Genomic DNA, 25,499 nt, shown 5'->3' on the forward strand with positions numbered 1-25,499 from the left:
TGAAAAATCAGACCACTCTACAGAATCTATGGCTCAGAAAATGGATTCATCAAGAATCGTTGATTTAGGCAGAAAATGCTTTCCAGATACTCCATCCTGTACTGTCTGGATTTAGTCACTTAATGGCATGCATATAGCATCTATAGTTTGGACATGCATAGCAGTTCATTTCCAGGCACTCCATACCCACTAACTACCAAACACATTCCAGAGTGAAAAAACCAATACTGAAACCATTGTATCATGTCTATAAAAACATTTATGGAAATGATCCACACATACCATCATGATCTTGACATTGTTTATTTACTTATATAATATAAACATAATTGTTCATAAACCACTCAGTACTACATACTTACGCATTTTATCTGATATTACAATCATAACTACCTTCAGAGGCATGTAATAAAAACAATTTCAGAATTTCAGAGATGCAAACAATGTCAAAAATACATGTACATGTAAGTAACTAGAATTTCTAAACAACATCCCAGGGAAGAAGTTTGTATTGCTTTTTACAAGAGAAAATGTTCACCCATCTATGATGGTATTGTTCGATCAAGATAAAATTAGTGTTAGAGAAGTTATATATATTTTAATGCAGTTAAAATGGCTTTATCACCACAGCTACTCAAAAAGTGCAGAAATGTGTCTAACTCAATTCAGGAGATTTCCCATAAATTTTTCCAGGCAGGTTAGTTGTAGTTATTCTAAACTCGGGTTCAGAAAAGAATGAACAATGCCTTAGTTCAATGACATGTTGTATTCACTGCAATATCCAGCAGAATCCAGGTTGTGGATTCATTCATAGTCTTTCTGAAAATTATCAGATTGTCTAGAATCCAGGTTGTGGATGATGCATACATCAATTTTTCTGGTAACATAACAGATTGTCTAGAATCCAAGTTGTGGATGATCAGTGCATCAATCTGTCTGGTAACATATCAAGTTGTCCTGAATTCATGAGGTTGTGGTTGATCCATCCTTCAATGTTACAGGAACCGTATCAAATTATTCTCGATGAAGTGTGAGTAGAAGGTGAAGGTAAAGGGGCTTTGAAGTCAGAAGATTTAGTTTCTTTCTTTTGAAGTCTGTTGGTTTCTTATATCTGTTGGCAAAAGATTAGACTTAATAAGGCTGGAATAACTTCACACGTAATCATATATTACCATTTCAATGGGAATATCATGCTTAATTATGTAACATTATTGACATGCATAATTTTCACAGCCAAAACAACACACTAAAATGAATTCTCCGAAATGAATTTCTCTGCACTGAAAGCCAGCAATAATGACTTTAATACAAATATATTTGTGTATATATTCTGTACTACATTGTGTTACTGTATAATTGTATTACATAGTCCCTGTGAATTATCAAGTTCAAGAAGTATATACAGTCAGGGCATGTAAAAGATATGACTCCAGATCATCAAACAGATGAACTTATGTGTGACATAATAATGATGTAAGTATAAAGAAATACGGGTGAGAACACACAAGTGGGTGCATGAATGCACAGAGAAAAATTCATAAGTCCCTGTTTTCAGACTTTGTCTGTATGGAAGCTAACAAATGGCCGCTAGTCAGCCATATTAAATCAGATCACAGAAAAAAAGGACCTGCATGCAACGTTACATTAGTTGCGTTCACGCACAGCTCCTTAGCACGGGCTAAGAGGTCAAATTCCTTAGCCTGTGCTAAGCAAACGTGCATGAATGCTTAGCACGGGCTAAGGAATGCTAAGTACTGGTTAAATCTGATCCGAATTTAAGACGCGGTCTAGACCCTAAGCACGGGCTAACGAAGTGTGAGCAAACGCTTAGCCCAGGGCTAAGCACCCTCTGCAGCGACCTTTGGGTGTAAACATTATGCACGTGATCAAATATATCCAACTTTCTCATTCCCAAAATGGCAACCGAGCTCAGTGTACACGCTTCCACAGTGATCGGGTCGCTGTAGTAGAGCGTACAGCAGCTCCAATTATAGACAAAATAAATTTGGTTCACTGTCTAGACATGCATTAATAAAACTCTGTATTCTGTTACGCCGTTGTATACTGTTTCTGTGCATCCAAATAAGTTGGGCTCGTCTTCTCTCGCGTTCCTGTGCATGTCGCTTCAAAATTATAACGAAACATTTCAGCAGCAGAAATAGAACCTTGTGCGTGTCATCCATTTTTCGTTCGTAAATAGCGGCTTGCCAAAGGTCACCGACTGATGGCGCCCCTTAGCCCGTGCTAACGACTGGCCCTCCCTTTGCGTGGACGCAATTGGGTCTAGCCAAAATGCAAATATGCTAGATAAGCCTAAATCAGCTTAAATCTTACACTATTGTGTCAATTCATCAATATACCCACTAACATCCTGTACAAACAATCACATCACAAAGCAAGCCCACCATGCCCCATTGCAATGTAAACAATATGTAGATTGAGGACCATGAAGTAAATGTTATAGACTTACAATTCAATGACACAACCACCACTTTTGATTTCATCAAGTTCCATGAAAGCAAAACACTTTGTGCTTGTGAACTTCTTTTTAGGTTTATAATGCTTGAATTCAAAAAAGATTGCTGTACCTGAAAATGCAAACATTATAAATTTAGTAAGTTACGGAAAGCTTACAAAACAAATGGAGGAAATTATTAGTTATCATTACATTCATTGGCACAGATAATCATTACATACAGTACTAACCTTTTGGTAGTTTTTCTAATGGTTTCTGTAGTTCTATATCTGCATCAAAATGAATATATAAATCTTCTTTTCTTACAGCTACTGGTGTTTCTTGAATAGGTGTTAAATCAACACCACTTACGTCTATGAGAAAAGAAATGTACAATATATTTCGTGGTTAGTTGTATCAGCCATGAAAATAAGAAGTAATGATGTATCACTGTCTGTGGTTAGTTATCCGACTAAAGGAATCAAACCCACAGTCTCAATGATACTGAACAGCTAGACATTGAGCCACCCAAGTTTTAGTGCTGTACATAGAAGCAGATGCGCCAGAGAAGTCATGACAGTCACCACATGAATTAAAGTGATATGTGGTAAATTTTACCACGTCTATTACCTTCCCAAGGTAAATGATGTTCTGGTGCCAGGCAAAATCAATTAGCATAAAATAAAATCTCCCTACTAAAGGCAGCCATACGACAATGCTACAGACATGTGAATACTACTGAATTTTGACTGATATTGTTATATATGGATCAATATACGAACTTGCACTTTTCAACCCAAAATAAAATCTCCCTACTAAAGGCAGCCATACGGCGATGCTGCAGACATGTGAATACTACTGACCTTTGACTGATATTGTTATATATGGATCAATATGCGAACTTGCACTTTTTAACCCAAGTTTTTCAACTCTCAATGTTACCAATGTCATTTTGGGCTCATGAGGAATTCTTGGTAGAAGGTTACCCGCTGAAATTTAATTGATAAAAACATGAGCTTTACAATGATTGGTTACAAATTATCTACCAGTGTATACATGAATTGTGATTGGATGAGACCCAGGTTTAATTTAAGTTGTGAGGTTGTATAGAGCATAATGGTACTTTCGATAATGTTGTTACTGGTTATAGTTTTTTAAATGAGGCCCCAGAATATGAATAAGCAAATATTGACACTAAATTAGAAACACTGTTTTATGTATATTGCAAGGACTGTTATGACTCATTGTGGTGTATATTGCAAGGACTGTTATGACTCATTGTGGTGTATATTGCAAGGACTGTTATGACTCATTGTGGTGTATATTGCAAGGACTGTTATGACTCAATGTGGTGTATATTGCAAGGACTGTTATGACTCATTGTGGTGTATATTGCAAGGACTGTTATGACTCATTGTGATGTATATTGCAAGGACTGTTATGACTCATTGTGATGTATATTGCAAGGACTGTTATGACTCATTGCGGTGTATATTGCAAGGACTGTTATGACTCATTGTGATGTATATTGCAAGGACTGTTATGACTCATTGTGGTGTATATTGCAAGGACTGTTATGACTCATTGTGGTGTATATTGCAAGGACTGTTATGACTCATTGTGATGTATATTGCAAGGACTGTTATGACTCATTGTGGTGTATACTGCAAGGACTGTTATGACTCATTGTGGTGTATATTGCAAGGACTGTTATGACTCATTGTGGTGTATACTGCAAGGACTGTTATGACTCATTGTGGTGTATATTGCAAGGACTGTTATGACTCATTGTGGTGTATACTGCAAGGACTGTTATGACTCATTGTGGTGTATATTGCAAGGACTGTTATGACTCATTGTGATGTATATTGCAAGGACTGTTATGACTCATTGTGGTGCATACTGCAAGGACTGTTATGACTCATTGTGGTGTATACTGCAAGGACTGTTATGACTCATTGTGATGTATACTGCAAGGACTGTTATGACTCATTGTGATGTATACTGCAAGGACTGTTATGACTCAATGTGGTGTATATTGCAAGGACTGTTATGACTCATTGTGGTGTATATTGCAAGGACTGTTATGACTCATTGTGGTGTATATTGCAAGGACTGTTATGACTCATTGTGATGTATATTGCAAGGACTGTTATGACTCATTGCGGTGTATATTGCAAGGACTGTTATGACTCATTGTGATGTATATTGCAAGGACTGTTATGACTCATTGTGGTGTATATTGCAAGGACTGTTATGACTCATTGTGGTGTATATTGCAAGGACTGTTATGACTCATTGTGATGTATATTGCAAGGACTGTTATGACTCATTGTGGTGTATACTGCAAGGACTGTTATGACTCATTGTGGTGTATACTGCAAGGACTGTTATGACTCATTGTGGTGTATATTGCAAGGACTGTTATGACTCATTGTGGTGTATACTGCAAGGACTGTTATGACTCATTGTGATGTATATTGCAAGGACTGTTATGACTCATTGTGGTGTATACTGTAAGGACTGTTATGACTCACAGTGTGTTGTATACTCACATCTATAAGTAGATGTAGCACTGCTTTGTATAGTAGTTGTTTTGATACTGGTACTCGTAGTAAAAGGTTCACAACTGCTGCCACCGCTAGCAGACATTGCTAATCTCTCATCATCTTCATCCTCTTCATCATCTACATCTAAATCATTTATTTGTCCACTTTCTAAAAGTGGAGGTGGCCTGTAACAAAAGTTGTTATTACAATACTGTCTTTGAAATTCCTACATTTTACTAAAGGAATACTGATATCTGCCAAGTTTATTTTTCTTCTTCAAAAGCTCAAATTTCAAATACAATTAATAACTAGTACTATAATAACAAGTCATTGTCAATGACACGTCCCCGTTCCGTTCATATTTGAGTGACATATACATTCAAAGCAGACCATGACCAAAATGCACCTGCATATGTACAACACATTGTTCTAAATTTGAACAAAATCCATCCATGCATGACTGAGATCAGGTTCCGGAATTGTGAAAATACATGATTTTGATGCATTTTCGGCCTTAAAATGGCCATCATTCAGCTATTGTTAAGCGGATCATGAAAAAAATGCATGTGCACATGTCCCATATAATGCGTGATGTACGAGTGAAGTTTGAACTTAATCGGTCCATGCATGTTCGAGATACAGGTGATCACAGATGAACGCACGGACGCACACAGGGCAAAACATAAGTCCCCGTTTTCGGACTACGTCCGAACGGGGACTAATAAGATAGTTTACCTTAGCGGAGTTGATGGTACTGAAACTGGAAACTCATATGCACCTTGCCTTGCAAGGGTTGTGAATACTGCAGAAAAAAAAACATATTTTGTGTCATAGTATGTCAACGTAAGCTTTAACTGATAGTAAGTTTGAATTTGGGCATTTGGAATTTGGACATATATTTGTAATAGTTTGAATAGTGATTAGGGCAATGGTTTGTAATGGTTTGAATAGTTATTAGGGCATCAGTTTGTAATACCGTAATTTGAGTAGTGATTTGGGCAGCAGTTTGTAATATTTTGAATAATGATTTGGGCAGCAGTTTGTAATAATTTGAATAGTGATTAGGGCAATGGTTTGTAATGATTTGAATAGTGATTAGGGCATCAGTTTGTAAAACCATAATTTGAGTAGTGACTTGGGAAACAGTTTGTAATAGTTTGAATAGTGATTTGGGCAACAGTTTGTAATAGTTTGAATAGTAATTTGGGCAACAGTTTGTAATAGTTTGAATAGCGATTTGGGCAGCAATTTGTAATAGTTTGAAATAGTGATTTGGGCAGCAGTTTGTAATAGTTTGAATAATGATTTGGGCAGCAGTTTGTAATAATTTGAATAGTACCGGTAGGTTGGGCAGCAGTTTGTAATAATTTGAATAGCAACTTGGGCAGTAGTTTGTAATAATTTGAATAGCAATTTGGGCAGCAGTTTGTAATAATTTGAATAGCGATTTGGGCAGCAGTTTGTAATAATTTGAATAGTGATTTGGGCAGTAGCTTGTAATAATTTGAATAGTAACTTGGGCGGCAGTTTGTAATAATTTGAATAGCAATTTGGACAGCAGTTTGTAATAATTTGAATAGTTATTATGGCATCAGTTTGCAATAGTTTGAATAGTACCGGTAGATTGGGCAGCAGTTTGTAATAATTTGAATAGTGACTAGGGCAATGGTTTGTAATAGTTTGAATAATGATTTGGGCAGCAGTTTGTAATAGTTTGACTAGTGATTAGGGCAGCAGTTTGTAATAATTTGAATAGTGATTAGGGCATCAGTTTGTAATAGTTTGAATAGCGATTTGGGCAACAGTTTGTAATAGTTTGAATAGTGATTTGGGCAGCAATTTGTAATAGTTTGAATAGTGATTTGGGCAGCAGTTTGTAATAGTTTTAATAATGATTTGGGCAGCAGTTTGTAATAGTTTGAATAGTGATTGGGGCATCAGTTTGCAATAGTTTGAATAGTGATTGGGGCATCAGTTTGCAATAGTTTGAATAGTACCGGTAGGTTGGGCAGCAGTTTGTAATAATTTGAATAGCAACTTGGGCAGTAGTTTGTAATAGTTTGAATAGTGATTTGGGCAGCATTTTGTAATAGTTTGAATAGTGATTTGGGCAGCAGTTTGTAATAGTTTTAATAATGATTTGGGCAGCAGTTTGTAATAGTTTGAATAGTGATTGGGGCAGCAGTTTGTAATAGTTTGAATAATTATTTGGGCAGCAGTTTGTAATGGCTTAGTCTTTTCCACGAAATGAAATGAAACAAAATAAAACGAAACGAAACGAAACCCTAACCCTAACCTTAGATTTTGAACGACCTCAAACATCGTCACGTCCGTATTTCAGTGTGAAATTTTCTCAGATATTATTGGGCCAATGAAAAAAAAATGCGAGTTAGGGTTAGGGTTAGGGTTAGGGTTTGGGTTTCGTTTCGTTTCATTTCGTTTCGTGGAAAAGACTAAGCCGTTTGTAATAGTTTGAATAGTGATTAGGGCAGCAGTTTGTAATAATTTGAATAGCAATTTAGGCAGCAGTTTGTAATAATTTGAATAGCGATTTGGGCAGCAGTTTGTAATAATTTGAATAGTGATTTGGGCAGTAGCTTGTAATAATTTGAATAGTAACTTGGGCGGCAGTTTGTAATAATCTGAATAGCAATTTGGGCAGCAGTTTGTAATAATTTGAATAGCAGTTTGGGTAGTAGTTTGTAATAATTTGAATAGTGATTTGGGCAGCAGTTTGTAATAATTTGAATAGTGATTTGGGCAGCAGTTTGTAATAGTTGAATAGCAACGATGCTAGATGCACTGATAGTTTGATTAGTGAATGTAACAAAAGTATAAACAATTACAATACCTGGTTCTACTCTCTTCAATTGTTCCAAAGTAAATCCATCAACTGAATGAGGCGACTGCAAATGCAATAAATTGTAATTTAATTTCTACATTGGATTGTATTCCAGTTCTCATAAACCGTCCTGTAAAAACTTGTGGCCAACTAAAAATTCAACCGCACAATTATTCAACAGATTTTAATAATTTATTAGCTTCTGAAATTTTTGACCAATCATTAAATTATGCTGTTTTTGGTTCTTCAAAATGTTGGCCATCTTATATTTTTGGTCCTGGACCTATGGTTTAACACTAATTTAGGCTTTATATACCAACAAACACAAAAACCATGGTATGCAGTTTCGAAACATCGCGTAAAACAATCATCTAGACCATAAGGTGTAGACTTTTCCAAACTTTTATTAGCACTATTTATTATTCAGTCACAGTTCATTACAGAAATGATGCATAATGTTTTTCTTTTTAAAAAGCATCCAATGTAGGCATATAACCCATTCAACCAATCTAATCATGTTTGCATAACCCAACCAATGCATACAGGATGAACAACCCATCCAACCCATGTATGATTGCTGCACAACCCATCCAACTCATGTATGATTGCTGCATAATCCATCCAACCCATGTATGATTGCTGCATAACCCATCCAACCCATGTATGATTGCTGCACAACCCATCCAACCCATGTATGATTGCTGCACAACCCATCCAACCATGTATGATTGCTGCATAATCCATCCAACCCATGTATAATTGCTGCACAACCCACCCCACCCATGTATGATTGCTGCATAACCCATCCAACCCATGTATGATTGCTGCATAACCCATCCAACCTATGTATGATCGCTGCATAACCCATCCAACCTATGTATGATCGCTGCATAACCCATCCAACCCATGAATGATTGCTGCATAACCCACCCCACCCATGTATGATTGCTGCATAACCCATCCAACCTATGTATGATCACTGCATAACCCATCCAACCCATGTATGATTGCTGCATAACCCATCTAACCCATGTATGATTGCTGGATAACCCATCCAACCCATGTATGATTGCTGCATAACCCATCCAACCCATGTATGATTGCTGTATATCCCATCTAACCCATGTATGATTGCTGGATAACCCATCCAACCCATGTATGATTGCTGGATAACCCATCCAACCCATGTATGCATACCGCATAGAACATCTACACATGTATGAATAATGTATCCAAAGCGAGTATTCATCTACTATATGTATACAAAACCCATCCAACCCATGTATACATACCGTAGTTGTCCGAGTATAAACCCCTCCGGAAAAACAGCAAATTGACAAAAAATTAGGGGGGAGGGGCTTATAAACGAATAAAAGTTAAAACTTCTCCCGAGCAATAATTTATGCTAATTTATTCATAAACAAATCGTTGTGTATACGATACTAAAGTGTCTTCGTCGACTAGCATCGTCCAAATTAACTTGAGGATCGGCCATTACGCCCCGGGGTCACTAATCACTCTTGGGTTTGTTTACTAAGTGGAACAGCATTAGACCCTGCGTTTCACATGAATATTTGTCTGTACGTTTTGGGGTAACGAAAGTATATTCTAAACAAAGTTAAAAAAAAAAAATAACACAACTGTATTGCGTAGCAGCAAATGATCACAGTTGCGCAATCCAGTCATGCTGCATTTCACAATTGTTGAACGAAAGCACACTTTGCACGACATTATGGAGTGCAAAGTGTGCTTGAGTTCATTATGAGCCACCAGAGAGTACATTATTGTTATTATTTTGTTGCATTGGCAATTCCAGTGAATTATCACACGTTAAAAATAAAGATAATTTGTATGAAACGACCGAAAAAATTCAACAGAATCGCGTCTACATTTAATATATGGGCTTTGTCATCTGTATACACTATATAACATCAACGGGTTCCCGCAACGATTCCCATTCACAAACACAAGCACAATACAGTGTGCAACGGCCATTTCAACATAACACATATACAAAAGATAGACAAACTTGGAACTCCCTAATCTACATGATGTTAATTTTGCGATGATCGAGAGGACCAGAGGTGTGTCGATTGATTGAAGCTCGTAAACCTGACAGCAACGGCTTGTTGTACTGCACCCAATCTTGCTTGCGAGCTGAAGTGTAAAATTCCTGCAGCAAATCGGCGAGCTCAACAACAGGAATGTCTTCAAAATTGGTGGCGCATGCCCCTTGTTTTCAAGCCATTCTAGGAAGAAAACATGTACTCCCCATTTAGTCTGCTGTGAAGTATTTTTTTTCATTTCTTGCATTTTTGAGCACATTTAAGTGGGATTCGTCGACATCGATAAAACGGGCCATTGTGTATGCCTTTGGTGAGCTACGTTTATTTATGCATTGGACATTGGTGTTTTTGTGCAAAGTTGGGATTGCCCAGAAGACAATTTGTGTTTGTCTTTATGGCGAGAATGACATTTTTCATGTAAACTAAAAACAAAGAATTATTTTTTCATATAGCTCAGAGTTATTCATTTTCAGTTTTTATTTTAATCCTTTTCACCCCATAATTTCCCTTATTATTTAATGCCTGTCTCTTTATTGTTTTCTGAACTCAACATTCTAGCCCTATGCATGGTAAGGGGCCTTGATGCTCAATAATGCAAAACATTATCGCGAATAATCTGTGGCAATGACGTCATAAAATTTGCTGGTATTGACAATGCTATAATATAATAGTAGTGATTATAATATCATAAAAAAAAATTAATTTGTTGAATTGTTATGAAATGCAAATAAAATTCAACTTAGTTTCATCATAAGCAAATGATTCCGGTCGCATATAAACGCTCGATGCTGTCAGGTATCCGCCATGTTCTTTATCTTGCACATGTTGACCTAATAGGTCAAAACGCTAATTAACCAAACAAAATGCTGGATGATGCCAACATGTTCAAATTACCATAGCTAAATATGTTAATGTTATTGAATGCAACGCAGAAGAGATTTGCCGATGTTGTAGTATGATCTTTTGGCTTGGATTCCGATGGGAAAACTACCGGTACATGTTTTTTTTTCAAATAACAAAATAGTTGTTTTCAAAAAATAAACTGAGCACATCGCCCCTCAGGTGTTGAGGGATGGCGCTGAGCATTAGAAGAATAATTTAACATTGTTTACAGTGATTACAGCTCATTGTCGAAACGAGCTTACCCATTCACGCTAGTCACAATAAACACGCTCGGATAAATGATCTGTTCTAAAATGCTGTAAATTTGAGAGGGGGGGGGGGGGCTTATACTTGAGCAGGGGTATATACTCTGACTACTACGGTACTTCATGAATCTTACAACCCTATATAAGTTCATACTGCATTATCCAAACAATCTATGCATACAGGATGCACAACCCACATGTACATGCACTGATGCTGCATGCCCATCCAACCCATATACACTTACCTGTAATGCTCTACTTCTCAGTTCTAAGCATGTAGCAATCTTGGATAAGTTTTTCTGAATCAACAAATACATCAAATCATTATTAAAGTTACAATCGTTTTTGAGATTAACTTTGTGGATGAGGTTTGCAGTTAATTTATAAAACATCTAACTCAATAACAATTGAAACCCATTTTATTGATCATAATTTAATAACACTCGTCCAGGATACCTTAAGACGAATATTGAAATGCAGTAAAATGTCAATCATCAAACATAAGTCAGTACACTTTGAATTTACATTTATAAATATTTATTAAAATTTAGTGAATTGACATTAGTAAATTGTACCATCATATTTGAAATTTTTATGAACAAAAATTAATTTTTTTTAAAAACATTATTGCACCAAAGCATCAATCAAAACCTGTGCTTACAAATTACATGTGACAATTTTCTCCATACTGGATTTATTTACTAGCTAAAAATGTGGAAATTACAAAGGAGTCGCTTAATGCATGGAATAAACAAACAAGCAGCCTCTCGGCTGAGATAGCTCCAGCAATGCACATTTCAATTAAACAACAGAAGATATCATTAGAAAATGAACAATACATATAGTATCAATGGTATTCAACAAGAAGAAAATATCACTTTTTACCAAAAATGACAAAAATATTCACCAAAATTAGATAATTAAAGATATCATTACAAAATGAACAAATCTGAGAGCGGTCCACATGTAGTACCTATATATGTAATAATATCAAAGCAATTCGACTTGTGGTTTTTAACAAGAAGTCGAAAATATCACTTTTTACCAAAAATTACAAAAATATTCACCAAAATTAGATAATTAAAGATATCATTACAAAATGAACAAATCTGAGAGAGGTCCACATGTAGTACCTATATATGTAATAATATCAAAGCAATTCGACTTGTCGTTTTTAACAAGAAGTCGAAAATATCACTTTTTACCAAAAATGACAAAAATATTCACCAAAATTAGAGAATTGACGATATCATTACAAAATGAACAAATTTGAGAGTGGTCCACATGTACCGTAGTACCTATATATGTAATATCAAAGCAATTAGACTTGTGGTTTTTAACAAGAGGTCGAAAATATCACTTTTTACCAAAAATGACAAAAATATTCACCAAAATTAGAGAATTAAAGATATCATTACAAAATGAACAAATCTGAAAGAGGTCCACATGTAGTACCTATATATGTAATATCAAAGCAATTAGACTTGTGGTTTTTAACAAGAAGTCAAAAATATCACTTTTTACCAAAAATGACAAAAATATTCACCAAAATTAGAGAACTAAAGATATCATTACAAAATGAACAAATCTGAGAGAGATCCACATGTAGTACCTATATATGTAAATATCAAAGTAATTGGACTTGCGGTTTTTAACGAGAAGTCGAAAATATCACTTTTTACCAAAAATGACAAAAATATTCACCAAAATTAGAGAATTGAAGATATGATCATGAAATGAACAAATCTGAGAGAGGTCTACCCAAGGTACATATACATACATATAGTATCAAAGCATTCAGGCTTGTAGTTTTCAAGAAGAAGTCGAAAAAGTAAAACACTGACACGGACGCCGCCGGACAATCACTCATATGATAAGCTCCGCTCAACAAAGTCGACAGCAGAGCTAAAAATGATTAGAAAAAACTCCCATGTGTATTTGAGGCATATGTAGCAGAAATAATTGAATTAATATAATTTAATGATAATTTGAAAATATTTTAATTAATCAAAAATGTCGGTTTAGTCTTTTGAACAAAAAACCTGGAAACTAATAAAGATCTGATTTTTGAGATACACAATGTGAAAGCAATCTGTTTCACAATATTGAAGTTTATAATTGTATACAAATAATTATTGAGATACCTGGGAATTTTGCAAATTAAAAAAATTATTAATATGCATGGATTTTAACCCTGAACTAATCACCTCTGTGGATTACCCCAGAGCACCAATGTATCAAATTGTGAAATCAAAAATAGTTTTGAGATATATGTGTATAAAAATAAAAACCGGCTAATTTATGCATATTAGTTGATTGATATGCACAGATTGAAACAAAAACTAACCAGGCATATGGATTATCTCAGATCATCTACGTATCAAGGTTCATTAAAAATTTTTGGGTGGTTCTTGAGATACAGGTAAAAAAGCATAAAATTGGCTAATTAATTAATATGCAAATCATATAATCATACAAATAATAATTGAAATTAATAATAAAAACATATTAAAATAAAAATTTAAAAAATTAAGCCAACTAGGATCTTATTTTAATCAGATTTAATGTGAATCATAACTGAGCTATTAAAAAAAGAAGGCAGACATGAAAAACTACCAAAAATACAACTAGAAAACAAACCGAGTATGAGATTCATATGATGCACACAAATTATTACAACTACAAATAAAACAGATTAATAACCTTCCTAAATAAGAGAAACCTGTTTCCATACATATGCTCTGTTTCATGAATGCATGAATAACTTTTAAAAAAATTAATAAAATATTTATAAAACATTTACCATGAAAACCCTCATCAGCTTCATTCAAATTTTTTAAGAAGATGTTTTCCTTGGCTTAGCCTTAGTTTAGTAACTCTCATTATCCATCAGTCTTTGTGAGTTTCCTTCAATCTTTGGGAAATTTATTGCTATGCATTTAAAAAATATATTCTATATGGTCGGTATGTACCCGCTAAAGCTTTGTGATTGAGCAAGTTGTTTTCAATCATTTGAAATTCATAAAACATTTATAATTATTCTACATATATATAAAACATCCATGCCTTTGTGAAACTAAATGTAATTAACAGATTGTTTAACTTTGTTGATGAAAAAAATAGAATAAGCATTGTAATGTACAGCTACTTCAACTTTTATCTGGTCAAGTCAACTTCAATGCAGAATATGGTTAACACAATCTAAAGAAAAACTCACCTTTTGGTCATCTGTAAAGGGACTTGTACTTGATGCTGCTTCTTTGTGCAACTGCCTAGACACCCTGAATAAAATAGAGAATATGGTGACACACTTCCTTTTGATTAACAATCTACAATTGCTATGGCAATAAGGTAACATATGATTCCTACAAAACTTGGCCAACAAATTTTAAACATTATATTTATAAATCATTTTATTCAAATCAAACCAACAAGCTATAATTGGTCATAACTATTGCAGACTTATTTGAATAATCTGTTATGCAATGAAATTTGATAGGTAAATTATTGGTCATGTGACCAGGTAAATAGTTTCTGAATTAATTTATAGTGTACATGTATGATTAATACTCAGTTTGAGAGTGAATAATAGGCTCGTTTAGTTTTAACAAAAGTTAGATTCTGTAAAACTATTTATTTTCAATGACATTTAATTTCACTATTTTGATGTTTTAAGCAAATTTACTGTGTTTAATTTCACGAATTTTTCAGAAAAGAAATGAGTTTTATTGTTGTTTTACATGTTCATGTAGATTTAATTTAACTGGTTTTACTTATCAGGAAAAATAGCGAAATTAAAACCAAGTGAATAATTAATGCATTCACAGTTCATTAATTAAAATGTTTTGAATTGAAAATCTATAATCACATGGTCACAAACTTTATAGAATATGCTGTTTCTAATATTTATGCAAACAAAATAGCAATAATGATAGCTCAAATGTAGCAGTTATTTGCTATTTTAATTTGTTAGTAAAACACTGCTGGTTGGGTCGCTTTTTCCGGTCAAAGTAAGTTTATCCCTCAACCATCTCAGTATAATAGCAATAAAAAACCATTGCACAGTATGCATGGTACATGTATACTATAACATTTTGCACAGAAGAATAATGTGAAGCAAGTTTGTACATCGAGGGCATCTGTTGAGAATTCACTGATATACCTATACCTGTTGACTGATATAGCTCCGCTGTTAGTGATGCACATTTTTCAGGCTATCTGTACCACAGCATAATAAACAAGTGCTATGTGCACAGTGAATTGAAGGCATGGATGTAGGAGATATTTATAATTAACATAATTAAGAATAGCGTATTTAAACAAGACGGTGAACAAAAATCTTTTGAGATACACAAAGCGGAAGCCCAAAATGACAAAAAATATTCTTCTCCACCTAAAAAAAGTGTACATTAAATATCAAAGAAAATCAGACTTACAGTTATCTAGAATGTTTAACCATAAATTATTTAATTAGAGTTATTATCACAGAATTATCAAATCTGAGAGACATCCACCTGTTGTGCCTATGTACTAAATATCAACATGCAGTTTTCCTAAAGAAGTCAAAAATAAAGTACCAAACATATTCCTCAAGGGCTAAGGTGAATTGAATGGTTGACCTTAAAGACCCTGGGACATGTATGGACCATAACAATGAGCTCACTGCCCCCAATTCAAATAGGTGTCCTTAGGAGGGACATGCACAATTAATTTAATAAATGGTCTATGGTAGGTGAAAATTCTTCTGATTGGATTATATTTTTATTTAATTTCTACACTACTTGAATGGAACAATTGCACTGAAGAACGTTAAAAATAATATCTCCGAAAAATGTAAGGGTGGTTATAAACAATAATATCCAAAATATAATATGTTACGTTATATTCTAACAGTGAAGTTTAAATGTGACTATGTAAACCATTTTAAATAATTTAATGTATAACAATGACAATATATGGCTTGCTTACATTCGGTATTCGTCGACTGCTTCCACCAGCTGCCCCCACGAGTCAAAATCGGTCCCTTTTGTGAACGTTCCTCGCCATCGGGAAATTAACTTGCTTTTTTCACTCATGATGTGATTGTCAGCAAATTCTATTTAGATCAGGGGAGCGTACTTTTTACTCGGATAACAATGTGTATAGTATTGTGGATAGCACTTCAGACCGATTTATGATTCAACCGTAGTTTGTGTTGCTGTTGCTCCCTTGCAACAGACAGGTTGTGTTGCTCCGCTGTCGATGATGTATCCTGTTTTGTCACCGGCGATGGCAGGCAAAATGGTGTCGACTCACAGTGAATTATATTGTTTTCACTTTGCAACAGTCTGTTCGCTCGAAAACCACACAATGCAGCAGAAAATCCTCAACAATTCTGTGTTTGGGTGGGTCCGTTTTGAAGCTTGCCCCGGAAGTATAAACCTTTGACACACATGACGGAAACGGAAGTAGCAGAAATCAATGAAGATTCTTTTAGGTTAATAAACTAAAGTTATTGAAATATTTTTTCTCTCTTAATACGTCTCATTGTTCCAGTATTAAAAAAAATACTAAATTATTTAAAAATATCAAAATTGTTTCCATTAAACAAAGAGGCAAAGCGAATAGTCGTACTTGCATATTAATCTAGTGACCCCTTAAATGCGTGCATGTATGTGAACAAAATGTCTGACGATCAACTCAACCGCCCGTGGACCGCAGAGGCCATATCATCTGAAGACGTTGGCAAGAAAGAAATTGTACAGTTTCTGCAGGAAAATGCATCTTCCCAAGTTAGTTTATTTAAATATTCCAACAGTAGGATATTCGCCTGTCACTGTGTAATTTACTGGTACATTGCTGAACTGTGAATGACCCACATATCATCACATGTGGTTCGTTCTATGGTCGACCTCAGTTTGTCCACGCTTTGTGTATACGATTCCATATGCTTCGATTAACGAAGGAATTTGTGCAAAAAAATGTGATCATCTGGCGATAATTTGAGTAGCTCCAGGTAATTCTCTACGGCACCATTTATTTATTTTATTTATATTTATTGCAACCTTTTGGATAAATTAATAGGTTCACAAATGTGGTTCACAAATGTGGCATCATATATTCTCAGCGCAGCAAAGGCGATCCCTTCATCTTTATTAATATTACAATGGCAGTAAAATTTATAAAGATGAAAGGAATGTCTTTGTTGCGCTGAGAGTATAAACATCACCAACAATTTGATTAAATGTAAACAGGTCAAACTTAGAGAGCGTCATAAGGTAACAACTATACCACAATAAATACACAACAGAACACACAGATGTCTTGGAACCAGGAGGGGGTAGTATTTATTACTACCAAATCTAAGTCCTTGGCCCTCCATTGATATGAAAATAGTGTTACATAATATGCAAATGTTCTGGCAAACTACAACTACAAAACTATGAAATGACTATGAAACAAAAGTCTTCTGTAAGAAACAGGCAAGATAAAAAGAAATACATTGCAAAAATACACTACATGAAGAAAGCAAAATGCTCAAAAATATAAAAGACAAAATTCAAAGGCAAAAAAAGCTAAGTAAAACAAACAGAATAGCAATCAATACATTTCAGACAGCAAAATTAAAATTGCACCACTCACTTTGCCAAAGTGTGGGTTCGGTGGACGAATGGGCTGCTACCAAAGTTTGAATGTGTTGCTGGCTTCAAGGCAAAGATGCAACTACTTAGAAATAGGAATTAAGTGCTACAGACCGACTGGTCATTTACTAAGGCAAATCAACATTAAGCTGGCTTGTGATTGGCTAAATGCCCACAATTGACCTTTTGGGGAGGCAGGCAGCAGATAAATTTCCCTGCATTTAAACGTGTTAATAATTAACATAGCCTTTAATAATATGATAGAACCCTATGGCCCTGACGTTTGTTTGTTTGGTTTCAAAGTTATTTTCAGTAGTGATGTGGTGTATCCTGTGTCCATAATTTCATAAACGAAGTAAGCCACCATCAGGCATACTAGTAGTCCAAAAACAGGGACAAGAGGAATGTGTGAATCATAAACGTTTACACCCCTGGTTCCAAAAGTTATTGTTCTGAACAGGTGGTTATATTCAATACAGATACAGATTATCAGTCGGAATGATATATCAACTTTCACACAACAATAACAAAAAAATTGAAAAGCAAGTATTCTGAGCATAGCTCAACTGGTGCAGAATGACAGAACTGTGCTTTGTTCTTCAGTCTTATAGAGGAAAGTGCATGTGAACTGAATTCATTGTTAATTAAACATTAAACATGAGCAGATGCTGGTATACTACATCACACATACTTTCTTGTATTGACATCATTTGTTGCTATGGAGTTTTTTTCTTTAAACAATACTCTGCTGCCACCTACAGTTCATTGTTAATCATTTAGTTAATCATTTAGCTACTTGGATGTTATTTATACCAGGACTCAAATGGGCCACCCTTTGCAAAATCTCTTTTGATAGTTGGGATGGTGGATTGGTTTCCACAACACATTTTATGTGTTATTAGCCGTGTGTTGGGTGGGTCACTTTGCCCATACAATTGTGTCTAAAACAATGTTTTGGTAAGATTCGGCCATCTTTATGTGGTTATATTTGAATAGAAAAATGTTTAAAATCACAGCTAAATTTCATGTCGAGGGGTGTGACCTTAGAAGTGACAACTAATTGTTCATTTTATTGACAGGGACAATTTGGACCAGAACTGGAGATCACTTCCAGACATGTGAATCACTTCCAGACATGTGGATGCATGATGGAACTTGAACACAGAATAGAAGTGCAACATTTTAACACATTGCCTGAAGTGTGAAAACGAGCACTGGTGGATTGACCATGCATGTGTGCCGCTGTTGGCCATGCGTCAGTCCGTTGGAACCAGTTTCCCGGAGATGTCTTGACTGATCACATTCAAACCTCACACAATGTCAACTACATGTTTAATATGCACATTTGTTTGTTTCATATCTGATTCAAGATGGCTGAATGGCAGCCATTTTAATGTTAAAAATTCATCAAAATTAAGCGTTTCATCACGTCATGTTCAGATAACACTCAAAATGCCAAACTGTGGTTTCAGGCCTGTATCTCGAACATGCCGTGGCTGATCATGTTCAACTTAATATGTACCTCATACAAGTATTTGTTTGTTGATCAGATTCGAGATTCAAAAATTCAGCAAAATCATGCATTTCTGTGGTTTCAAACCCAGAACTTAGTTATACAGCTATTAGACATTTTGGTACATACATGAACATGAACATACATGAACATCGTTAAAACATAATAATCATAATGGATCATAATGTTTTTTTCAAAATTGCAAACTGCAAATGCTGTTCTAAGGCCATGTCTTTGAGATACATTGATCACAGTCAAACTTTACAACTACATTTAGACATCATGTCATTTGTTTCATGTTCTAACTCAAAATAGCTGTCTCATTTCAGTTTTGTTAGTCCCTATTCTGACATCCCTATTCTGACACACATGTTGGGCAACATATGCACATTTTCAAGATGCCAAGTATTTTGGTAAAGCTTGTTACATACATTGGACTTTATGGGGCCTTGATGCACGTCATTTAGTTTTTCAGATCTGATTCAAAATTGCTAACTAGAGGCCAGTTTGTTTTAAATTAATGAATGCATTTCAGGAGCCATATCTAACTGTGATGCAATGCAACTACTTGTTTACTGTAGAACAGGGACTATGTCATTTCATACATGATCTGACTCGTCTTTCCACTGATTTTGATGTGTCTGTGGAAGCCTTCAATGTGTTAAACATGAATGTGTTATGTATTGCAGTTTTTACATGAACATAAACTGAAAGGACAAAGTAAGAATGTTGCCAAAACCAGCAAGAAAGATGCCCTGATAAACTATTATAATCAGATGTTTGAAACTAAAGCTTTCAAAGGCAAAGCTGATGATGTTTATAATGCTGCAAATGCTGCTGCTACTGCCGAAATGATCTCAGACAAGGCAGCGGCTTTGAAATTAGAACACGCTGCCAAAGATGGATCCCAAGTAAGTATAAATTCAACACTATGATTTTCACTGTGTTCTGATGCTCTGTCGTGCATGCCAAGTTTTTCTTAACAGATGTCATTTTTGCTCCTGTTTCACATAAACAAAAAGCAGGGATCACTTTAGCGTTGCTTCAGTGTCATTTTCATTTCGTTCACAACATCAAGGCTTGTAGTGCCATTATACACTGTATCTTTTGTGATTGAAATAGTTTTAATGGTGAAGTTTAAAGATAAAACTATTTTATTCTGTGTATTTTTGTGGAGAGATTCAGGTGACATATTATCTGTTGTACGTGACCCTCAGGTGACATTGTTAGCTGTGGAGAGATCTTCAGGTTCCAATGTCAGCTGTGGAGACCTTCGATCAGGTGTCATTTTTAGCTGTGGAGAGATCTTCAGGTGACATTGTCATCTTTGGGGACATTCAGGTGACATTGTCAGCTGTAATGACATTCAGGTGACATTGTCAGCTGTAATGACATTCAAGTGACATTGTCAGCTGCAATGACATTCAAGTGACATTGTCAGCTGTGATGACATTCAGGTGACATTGTCAGCTGTAATGACATTCAGGTGACATTGTCAGCGGTGATGACCTTCAGGTGACATTGTCAGCGGTGATGACCTTCAGGTGACATTGTCAGCTGTGATGACATTCAGGTGACATTGTCAGCTGTGATGACATTCAGGTGACATTGTCAGCTGTGATGACATTCAGGTGACATTGTCAGCTGTAATGACATTCAAGTGACATTGTCAGCGGTGATGACATTCAAGTGACGTCAGCTGTGGAGAGATCTTCAGGTGACATTGTTAGCTGTAATGACATTCAGGTGACATTATCATCTGTAATGACATTCAGGTGACATTGTCAGCTGTGATGACATTCAAGTGACATTGTCAGCTGTGGAGAGATCTTCAGGTGACATTGTTAGCTGTAATGACATTCAAGTGACATTGTCAGCTGTGGAGAGATCTTCAGGTGACATTGTCAGCTGTAATGACATTCAAGTGACATTGTCAGCTGTAATGACATTCAAGTGACATTGTCAGCTGTAATGACATTCAAGTGACATTGTCAGCTGTAATGGCATTCAAGTGACACTGTCAGCTGTAATGACATTCAAGTGACACTGTCAGCTGTAATGACATTCAAGTGACACTGTCAGCTGTAATGACATTCAAGTGACATTGTCAGCTGTGGAGAGATCTTCAGGTGACATTGTCAGCTGTAATGACATTCAAGTGACATTGTCAGCTGTAATGACATTCAAGTGACATTGTCAGCTGTAATGACATTCAAGTGACATTGTCAGCTGTGATGACATTCTAGTCACATTGTCAGCTGTGATGACATTCTAGTCACATTGTCAGATGTGGAGCGATAATGAGCTGACATTTTCATTAACTCGCATTATTGTATTCAAAAACAGGAAGTACCAAGGTTTACCAAGAGAATACTGAAGAAAGGTGATAAAGTGAATTTCTGCAAGAAAGGTGACATAGCAAGAGTATGGTATACTGGTAAATTAGAAAGTGGGACTGTATTTGATACTAATATACTTACAGGTAAGAGAGATGGATATTGTGTTAACTGGTCATAATGGTGTAGTTGTCCCTGACAGTGTTCTACTTGTATTGACATTAGGAAACCATGGTTGTGTTTTTCTGGTGTTAGATACAATGGTTATATTGACCTGAATCTGGTGATGAATGGTAGTATTTAATTACCAGATTATAGTAATGCCTACATGTATACCTTATGTGAGATGCTTGCCTGTTATAAAATATATAACTAAGTACCTCAGAAAGTTTCACTGTATTTTTTGCTACCATTAGGTAAAAAGAAAAAGTCGGCCATGCCATTATCATTCAAGGTTGGAGCTGGTAAGGTTATTCGTGGGGTGAGTCTAGTAAACACCATATTTAATGGATATATTTTGGTGTTGTATATTCAGTTGCATTTGCTCAGCATAAATTGTTGGATCATGTCTGCAACCATTTTTTGGATAATAGGTGGTTTGCAACCAAACTTGGCTGCACTGACTCTGATTTTTTTTGTCCATGGTAGTGGGATGAAGCTCTCCAAACCATGGCTGTAGGTGAGAAAGCTGAAGTCACCATAGAACCAATATGGGCTTATGGCAAGAAAGGCTTAGAGGGAAAGTATCCTTTTAAAAGCAGCTACCATGTCAAATTTTGTTATCTTATTGTTGTTATTACCAATCAGTATGAAAGGGTGATCTACCCCTATTGCAGGAGTTCCTGGGGATGTAGAGGATCTAAGGGGTTCAACCCACACCCTATGTTGTAGATGCTGAACCTCCTGTGCTCACATCAGGGTCCAGTGGGTGTATAGGCAAAAGGTGTTGAGCTACAGGGTTATAGTGTCCTGAATGGGTTTAAATGTGCCTGTTGTATGGGTCTGGGGATTAGAATCCAATACGAGCATTAAGGCCTCAATAGTTCATAGACCCCAGTGGGTATGGAGAGCCCAGTAATTGTTGAGACCCCTGGGTTGTAGATAGTACATTCTCCATGCAGTAAATGTTCAACAATTGAGGTGTTTCTTTATCCACTTTTCTATAAGATTTAATATCAATAATATGTGTGATACAAATACATATCACAACTTGAAAATGGTAAAACCATGAAAATGTTAGCAGAAGCTGCTGCCTAACTCTGCAAAATTTTACTACACTGAATCACAAACACATATTCTAATACATGTAGTGTATTTCCCTTAATTTCATTGAACAGAATTCCACCTAACTCAACACTGGTTTTTGAAGTTGAGCTTGTTGGAGTGGAATAAACTGTCTTCTCCTTCCAGGTGTTTAACTGTGGGAATAACTCTAAAAGTTTATGCTGACAAAGTACAGCACATAAATTATATAACAATAGATTTGTTATTGTTATTTCACTCAATCTTTATTGTCATGAACAAAATATAAACTAAGCTTTCTAATGGTCATCCATTTTGAATATCTTCCCCAATTACATATAGAGATGAAGTGACAAGATTCTAAGATATCAATAAAGCAAATTAAACTGATGCAAAATTAACTTTGTAATACAACAAGCAATGTTTATACTTGTAAATTATTCATAGATGCAGGATTTAAACTTTGGAGTTGAGGGTGCCCATTTTCATGGTAAAGGGGAAACTCATTAGATATCCAGGCATTCAATGCCTTTATGAACTTCAAGCCCTCAAACTCACTGCCATCTTCTCCTACACAGAAAATAATCATATGACCTACTTGCAAAATCATGTAGTTTTGGTCAGTAGTCAGTCTGTTAGTTCATTTGACATCTTTATTCGATCATGATTTTGTAGAGTTGGTACGAAGACAATACATAATGATTTGCATATGTACCTTATCTAGTTTGGTGACCCAATGTAGAATTGGGAAGAGGGGGAAAGATGTTATTTTACAATATGTTTCGTATATTGACCAATTCTGTTAGACATATTGTTTTGTAATTTTATCTAACATGGCCGACTAGCAGCCACTTGGTTAAGAAAACATCTTGCTATGATTACCGGTATTATATTCACAGTTTGGTTATACAATCTAGTGAATTAGACATTCCATGGTCACTTGTAAGAAGATGAAGGGGACTATTTCATAAGCACATGGTCATTTTGCTCTAGTTTTACCTAGACGTGTGAAATTATATGCCATGCATACATGTCTCAGTGATCTACCATTTTGTTAGAAGAGCTTTCTGTCTATAATGCTTTATACAATTATATCTAAATCTCAGTTGGTTATTTGATAATAAAATGGGTCCCGTCAAAAAATATAAACAGGTTCAAGTGGCCCAGTTTCTTTGTGTCTGATAACATGATTGTATGTAATGATGACGTTGTGCTACATACACATCAGTGTGTAACTCACTCACTCACTCACTGTTGTGGTTATTATATTCTTACTGATCTTCAAGGAGATTTTGATGGATTTAAAGACTGATGTGTAAACATAAGGCACATAATATTAATTTCAGTAGTTTAAGTTTCTCTCCCTCTTTAAAATCAAATGGGGTTTGTAATTTTTGAGTTTTTAAGTGGAGCTGCAGAATAAATTCCTGTTAAAGTTGATTGTGTAGTACTGTGATTATTTCTCAGCTATGGAATGCAGTGTACAAATACAATGAAACAGATTCAGTGTTTAACCTACACAGTTCACATTTTAACAAAGCAATGGTATCATTGGGAATTAGATATGTGCATAATTAATGAGGTCACATGTCAGTGCATCGATGAATATTCCATAGCACAAGTTGCATTGATATTGGTAGGTCATGTGTCACTGTTGCTCCTGTCACCAATATGGATCTCTCATGTACATAGCACTCGGCTAGCATCAAATAATGACACATTATAGATATCATTCATACACGTCAACTTTTACATCAAATTTTCATGGAATTAGACATGTAAGTATGTGCGTAATGACAGACTATAAATTATGAACATCAAAAATGGAAAATTTCAGCACCCTAACTTAAGATTAAAGCGCGGTAGTCGTCGCGCTGCGCATGTGCGACATTTCAAATGGAAATCACAAGTATGAGGTTTGACCTGGGCCCGACTTGCACTGATTATCGCCGGTGACTCCTTCGATACATTATATATAACATGAAAATTGCTTAATTAAAGCTTGGAAACGTCTCAGTTCGTACTCATTAATCTGCACAACAGTCAAAGTCGCCATCTTTGTTTATATGAGACCCATATATCTCGCACATGCGCAGCGTGACGACTACTGCGCTTTAACGTTCTCTACATGCATGTTACATTTTTTTTGTACATGCTACATACACAATTTCAGAACAATGTGATATAAAATCCTGAAGAAGATTTAAAAGTATTTAAGAGAAATTAACTATAGCCCCAAAATTCATTTGACATTAAGGAATCAATGGGAAAAAAATAGATAATTTAATTAGCTACTAGTATTAGGTCAAAACCCAGAAGTTACTAAGCATGCAACTATGACAATATACTAGTGTGTACCAGGGGTGTATGTTTTCGGAAAGCTGAAATATTGGGAAATACGATCATGGTGATTTACAGGTGGTATTACTACATGTATTTGCATTACACAAACATGTACACCTGGTATTACGGTACAGTAAAAGAGCAGTCAAGTGATTTTGACTATTTCAAGTTGAAGAATTGATTGAAGAAGATGGTCTATAACCAAGATCAAGCATTCCAAACAAAGAATATTCAGTAAAAAATTACATAAACATACTGATAAAAACTGCGATACCTTAAAAAAAGCACTATGAGCACTGTCTGAAATGTGAAACTTGGCCAATAACTTGTATTTGGACATGCACACATTACATACATTTCTGGGATGGATTAAAGGGCGGCAGTT

The 25,499-nt window shown here is 35.4% G+C and overlaps 2 protein-coding genes across 2 annotated transcripts; one reads left to right on the plus strand and one right to left on the minus strand.

Annotated features, from left to right (window-relative positions):
* Nucleotides 1-284: 284 nt before the first annotated feature.
* LOC102803565 (axin interactor, dorsalization-associated protein-like) lies at nucleotides 285-16,467 on the minus strand. The gene is made up of 10 exons (XM_085507146.1): nucleotides 16,029-16,467; nucleotides 14,278-14,341; nucleotides 11,306-11,359; nucleotides 7,856-7,910; nucleotides 5,740-5,806; nucleotides 5,011-5,189; nucleotides 3,319-3,444; nucleotides 2,707-2,829; nucleotides 2,471-2,588; nucleotides 285-1,111 (listed from the first exon to the last, which is right to left on the minus strand). Exons 1-10 carry the CDS (start codon nucleotides 16,133-16,135, stop codon nucleotides 1,015-1,017), a joined length of 990 nt encoding a protein of 329 aa, XP_085363272.1. The 5' UTR covers nucleotides 16,136-16,467; the 3' UTR covers nucleotides 285-1,014.
* A 237-nt stretch (nucleotides 16,468-16,704) lies between these two features.
* Nucleotides 16,705-23,188, plus strand: LOC100375005 (peptidyl-prolyl cis-trans isomerase FKBP3-like). The gene is made up of 6 exons (XM_002741360.3): nucleotides 16,705-16,831; nucleotides 19,883-20,104; nucleotides 21,540-21,675; nucleotides 21,946-22,010; nucleotides 22,178-22,272; nucleotides 22,867-23,188. Exons 1-6 carry the CDS (start codon nucleotides 16,709-16,711, stop codon nucleotides 22,919-22,921), a joined length of 696 nt encoding a protein of 231 aa, XP_002741406.3. The 5' UTR covers nucleotides 16,705-16,708; the 3' UTR covers nucleotides 22,922-23,188.
* The last annotated feature ends 2,311 nt before the right edge of the window (nucleotides 23,189-25,499 follow it).

This window comes from Saccoglossus kowalevskii, chromosome 2 (genome assembly GCF_978046115.1).
Source record: "Saccoglossus kowalevskii chromosome 2, keSacKowa6.1, whole genome shotgun sequence".
NCBI classification, from domain to species: Eukaryota; Metazoa; Hemichordata; class Enteropneusta; family Harrimaniidae; genus Saccoglossus; species Saccoglossus kowalevskii.

Excerpts from the sequence above, each read along its gene's own strand:
- LOC102803565 (XM_085507146.1), bottom strand. The coding sequence starts at position 16,135 with ATGAGTGAAAAAAGCAAGTTAATTTCCCGATGGCGAGGAACGTTCACA. Across the intron at positions 5,807-7,855 it reads ATTGAAGAGAGTAGAACCAG|TATTCACAACCCTTGCAAGG; the intron begins GTATTGTAATTG and ends TTTTTTCTGCAG. Across the intron at positions 2,830-3,318 it reads TATAACAATATCAGTCAAAG|ACGTAAGTGGTGTTGATTTA; the intron begins GTCAGTAGTATT and ends CTTTTCTCATAG.
- LOC100375005 (XM_002741360.3), top strand. The coding sequence starts at position 16,709 with ATGTATGTGAACAAAATGTCTGACGATCAACTCAACCGCCCGTGGACC. Across the intron at positions 16,832-19,882 it reads AGGAAAATGCATCTTCCCAA|TTTTTACATGAACATAAACT; the intron begins GTTAGTTTATTT and ends TATGTATTGCAG. Across the intron at positions 20,105-21,539 it reads CTGCCAAAGATGGATCCCAA|GAAGTACCAAGGTTTACCAA; the intron begins GTAAGTATAAAT and ends ATTCAAAAACAG.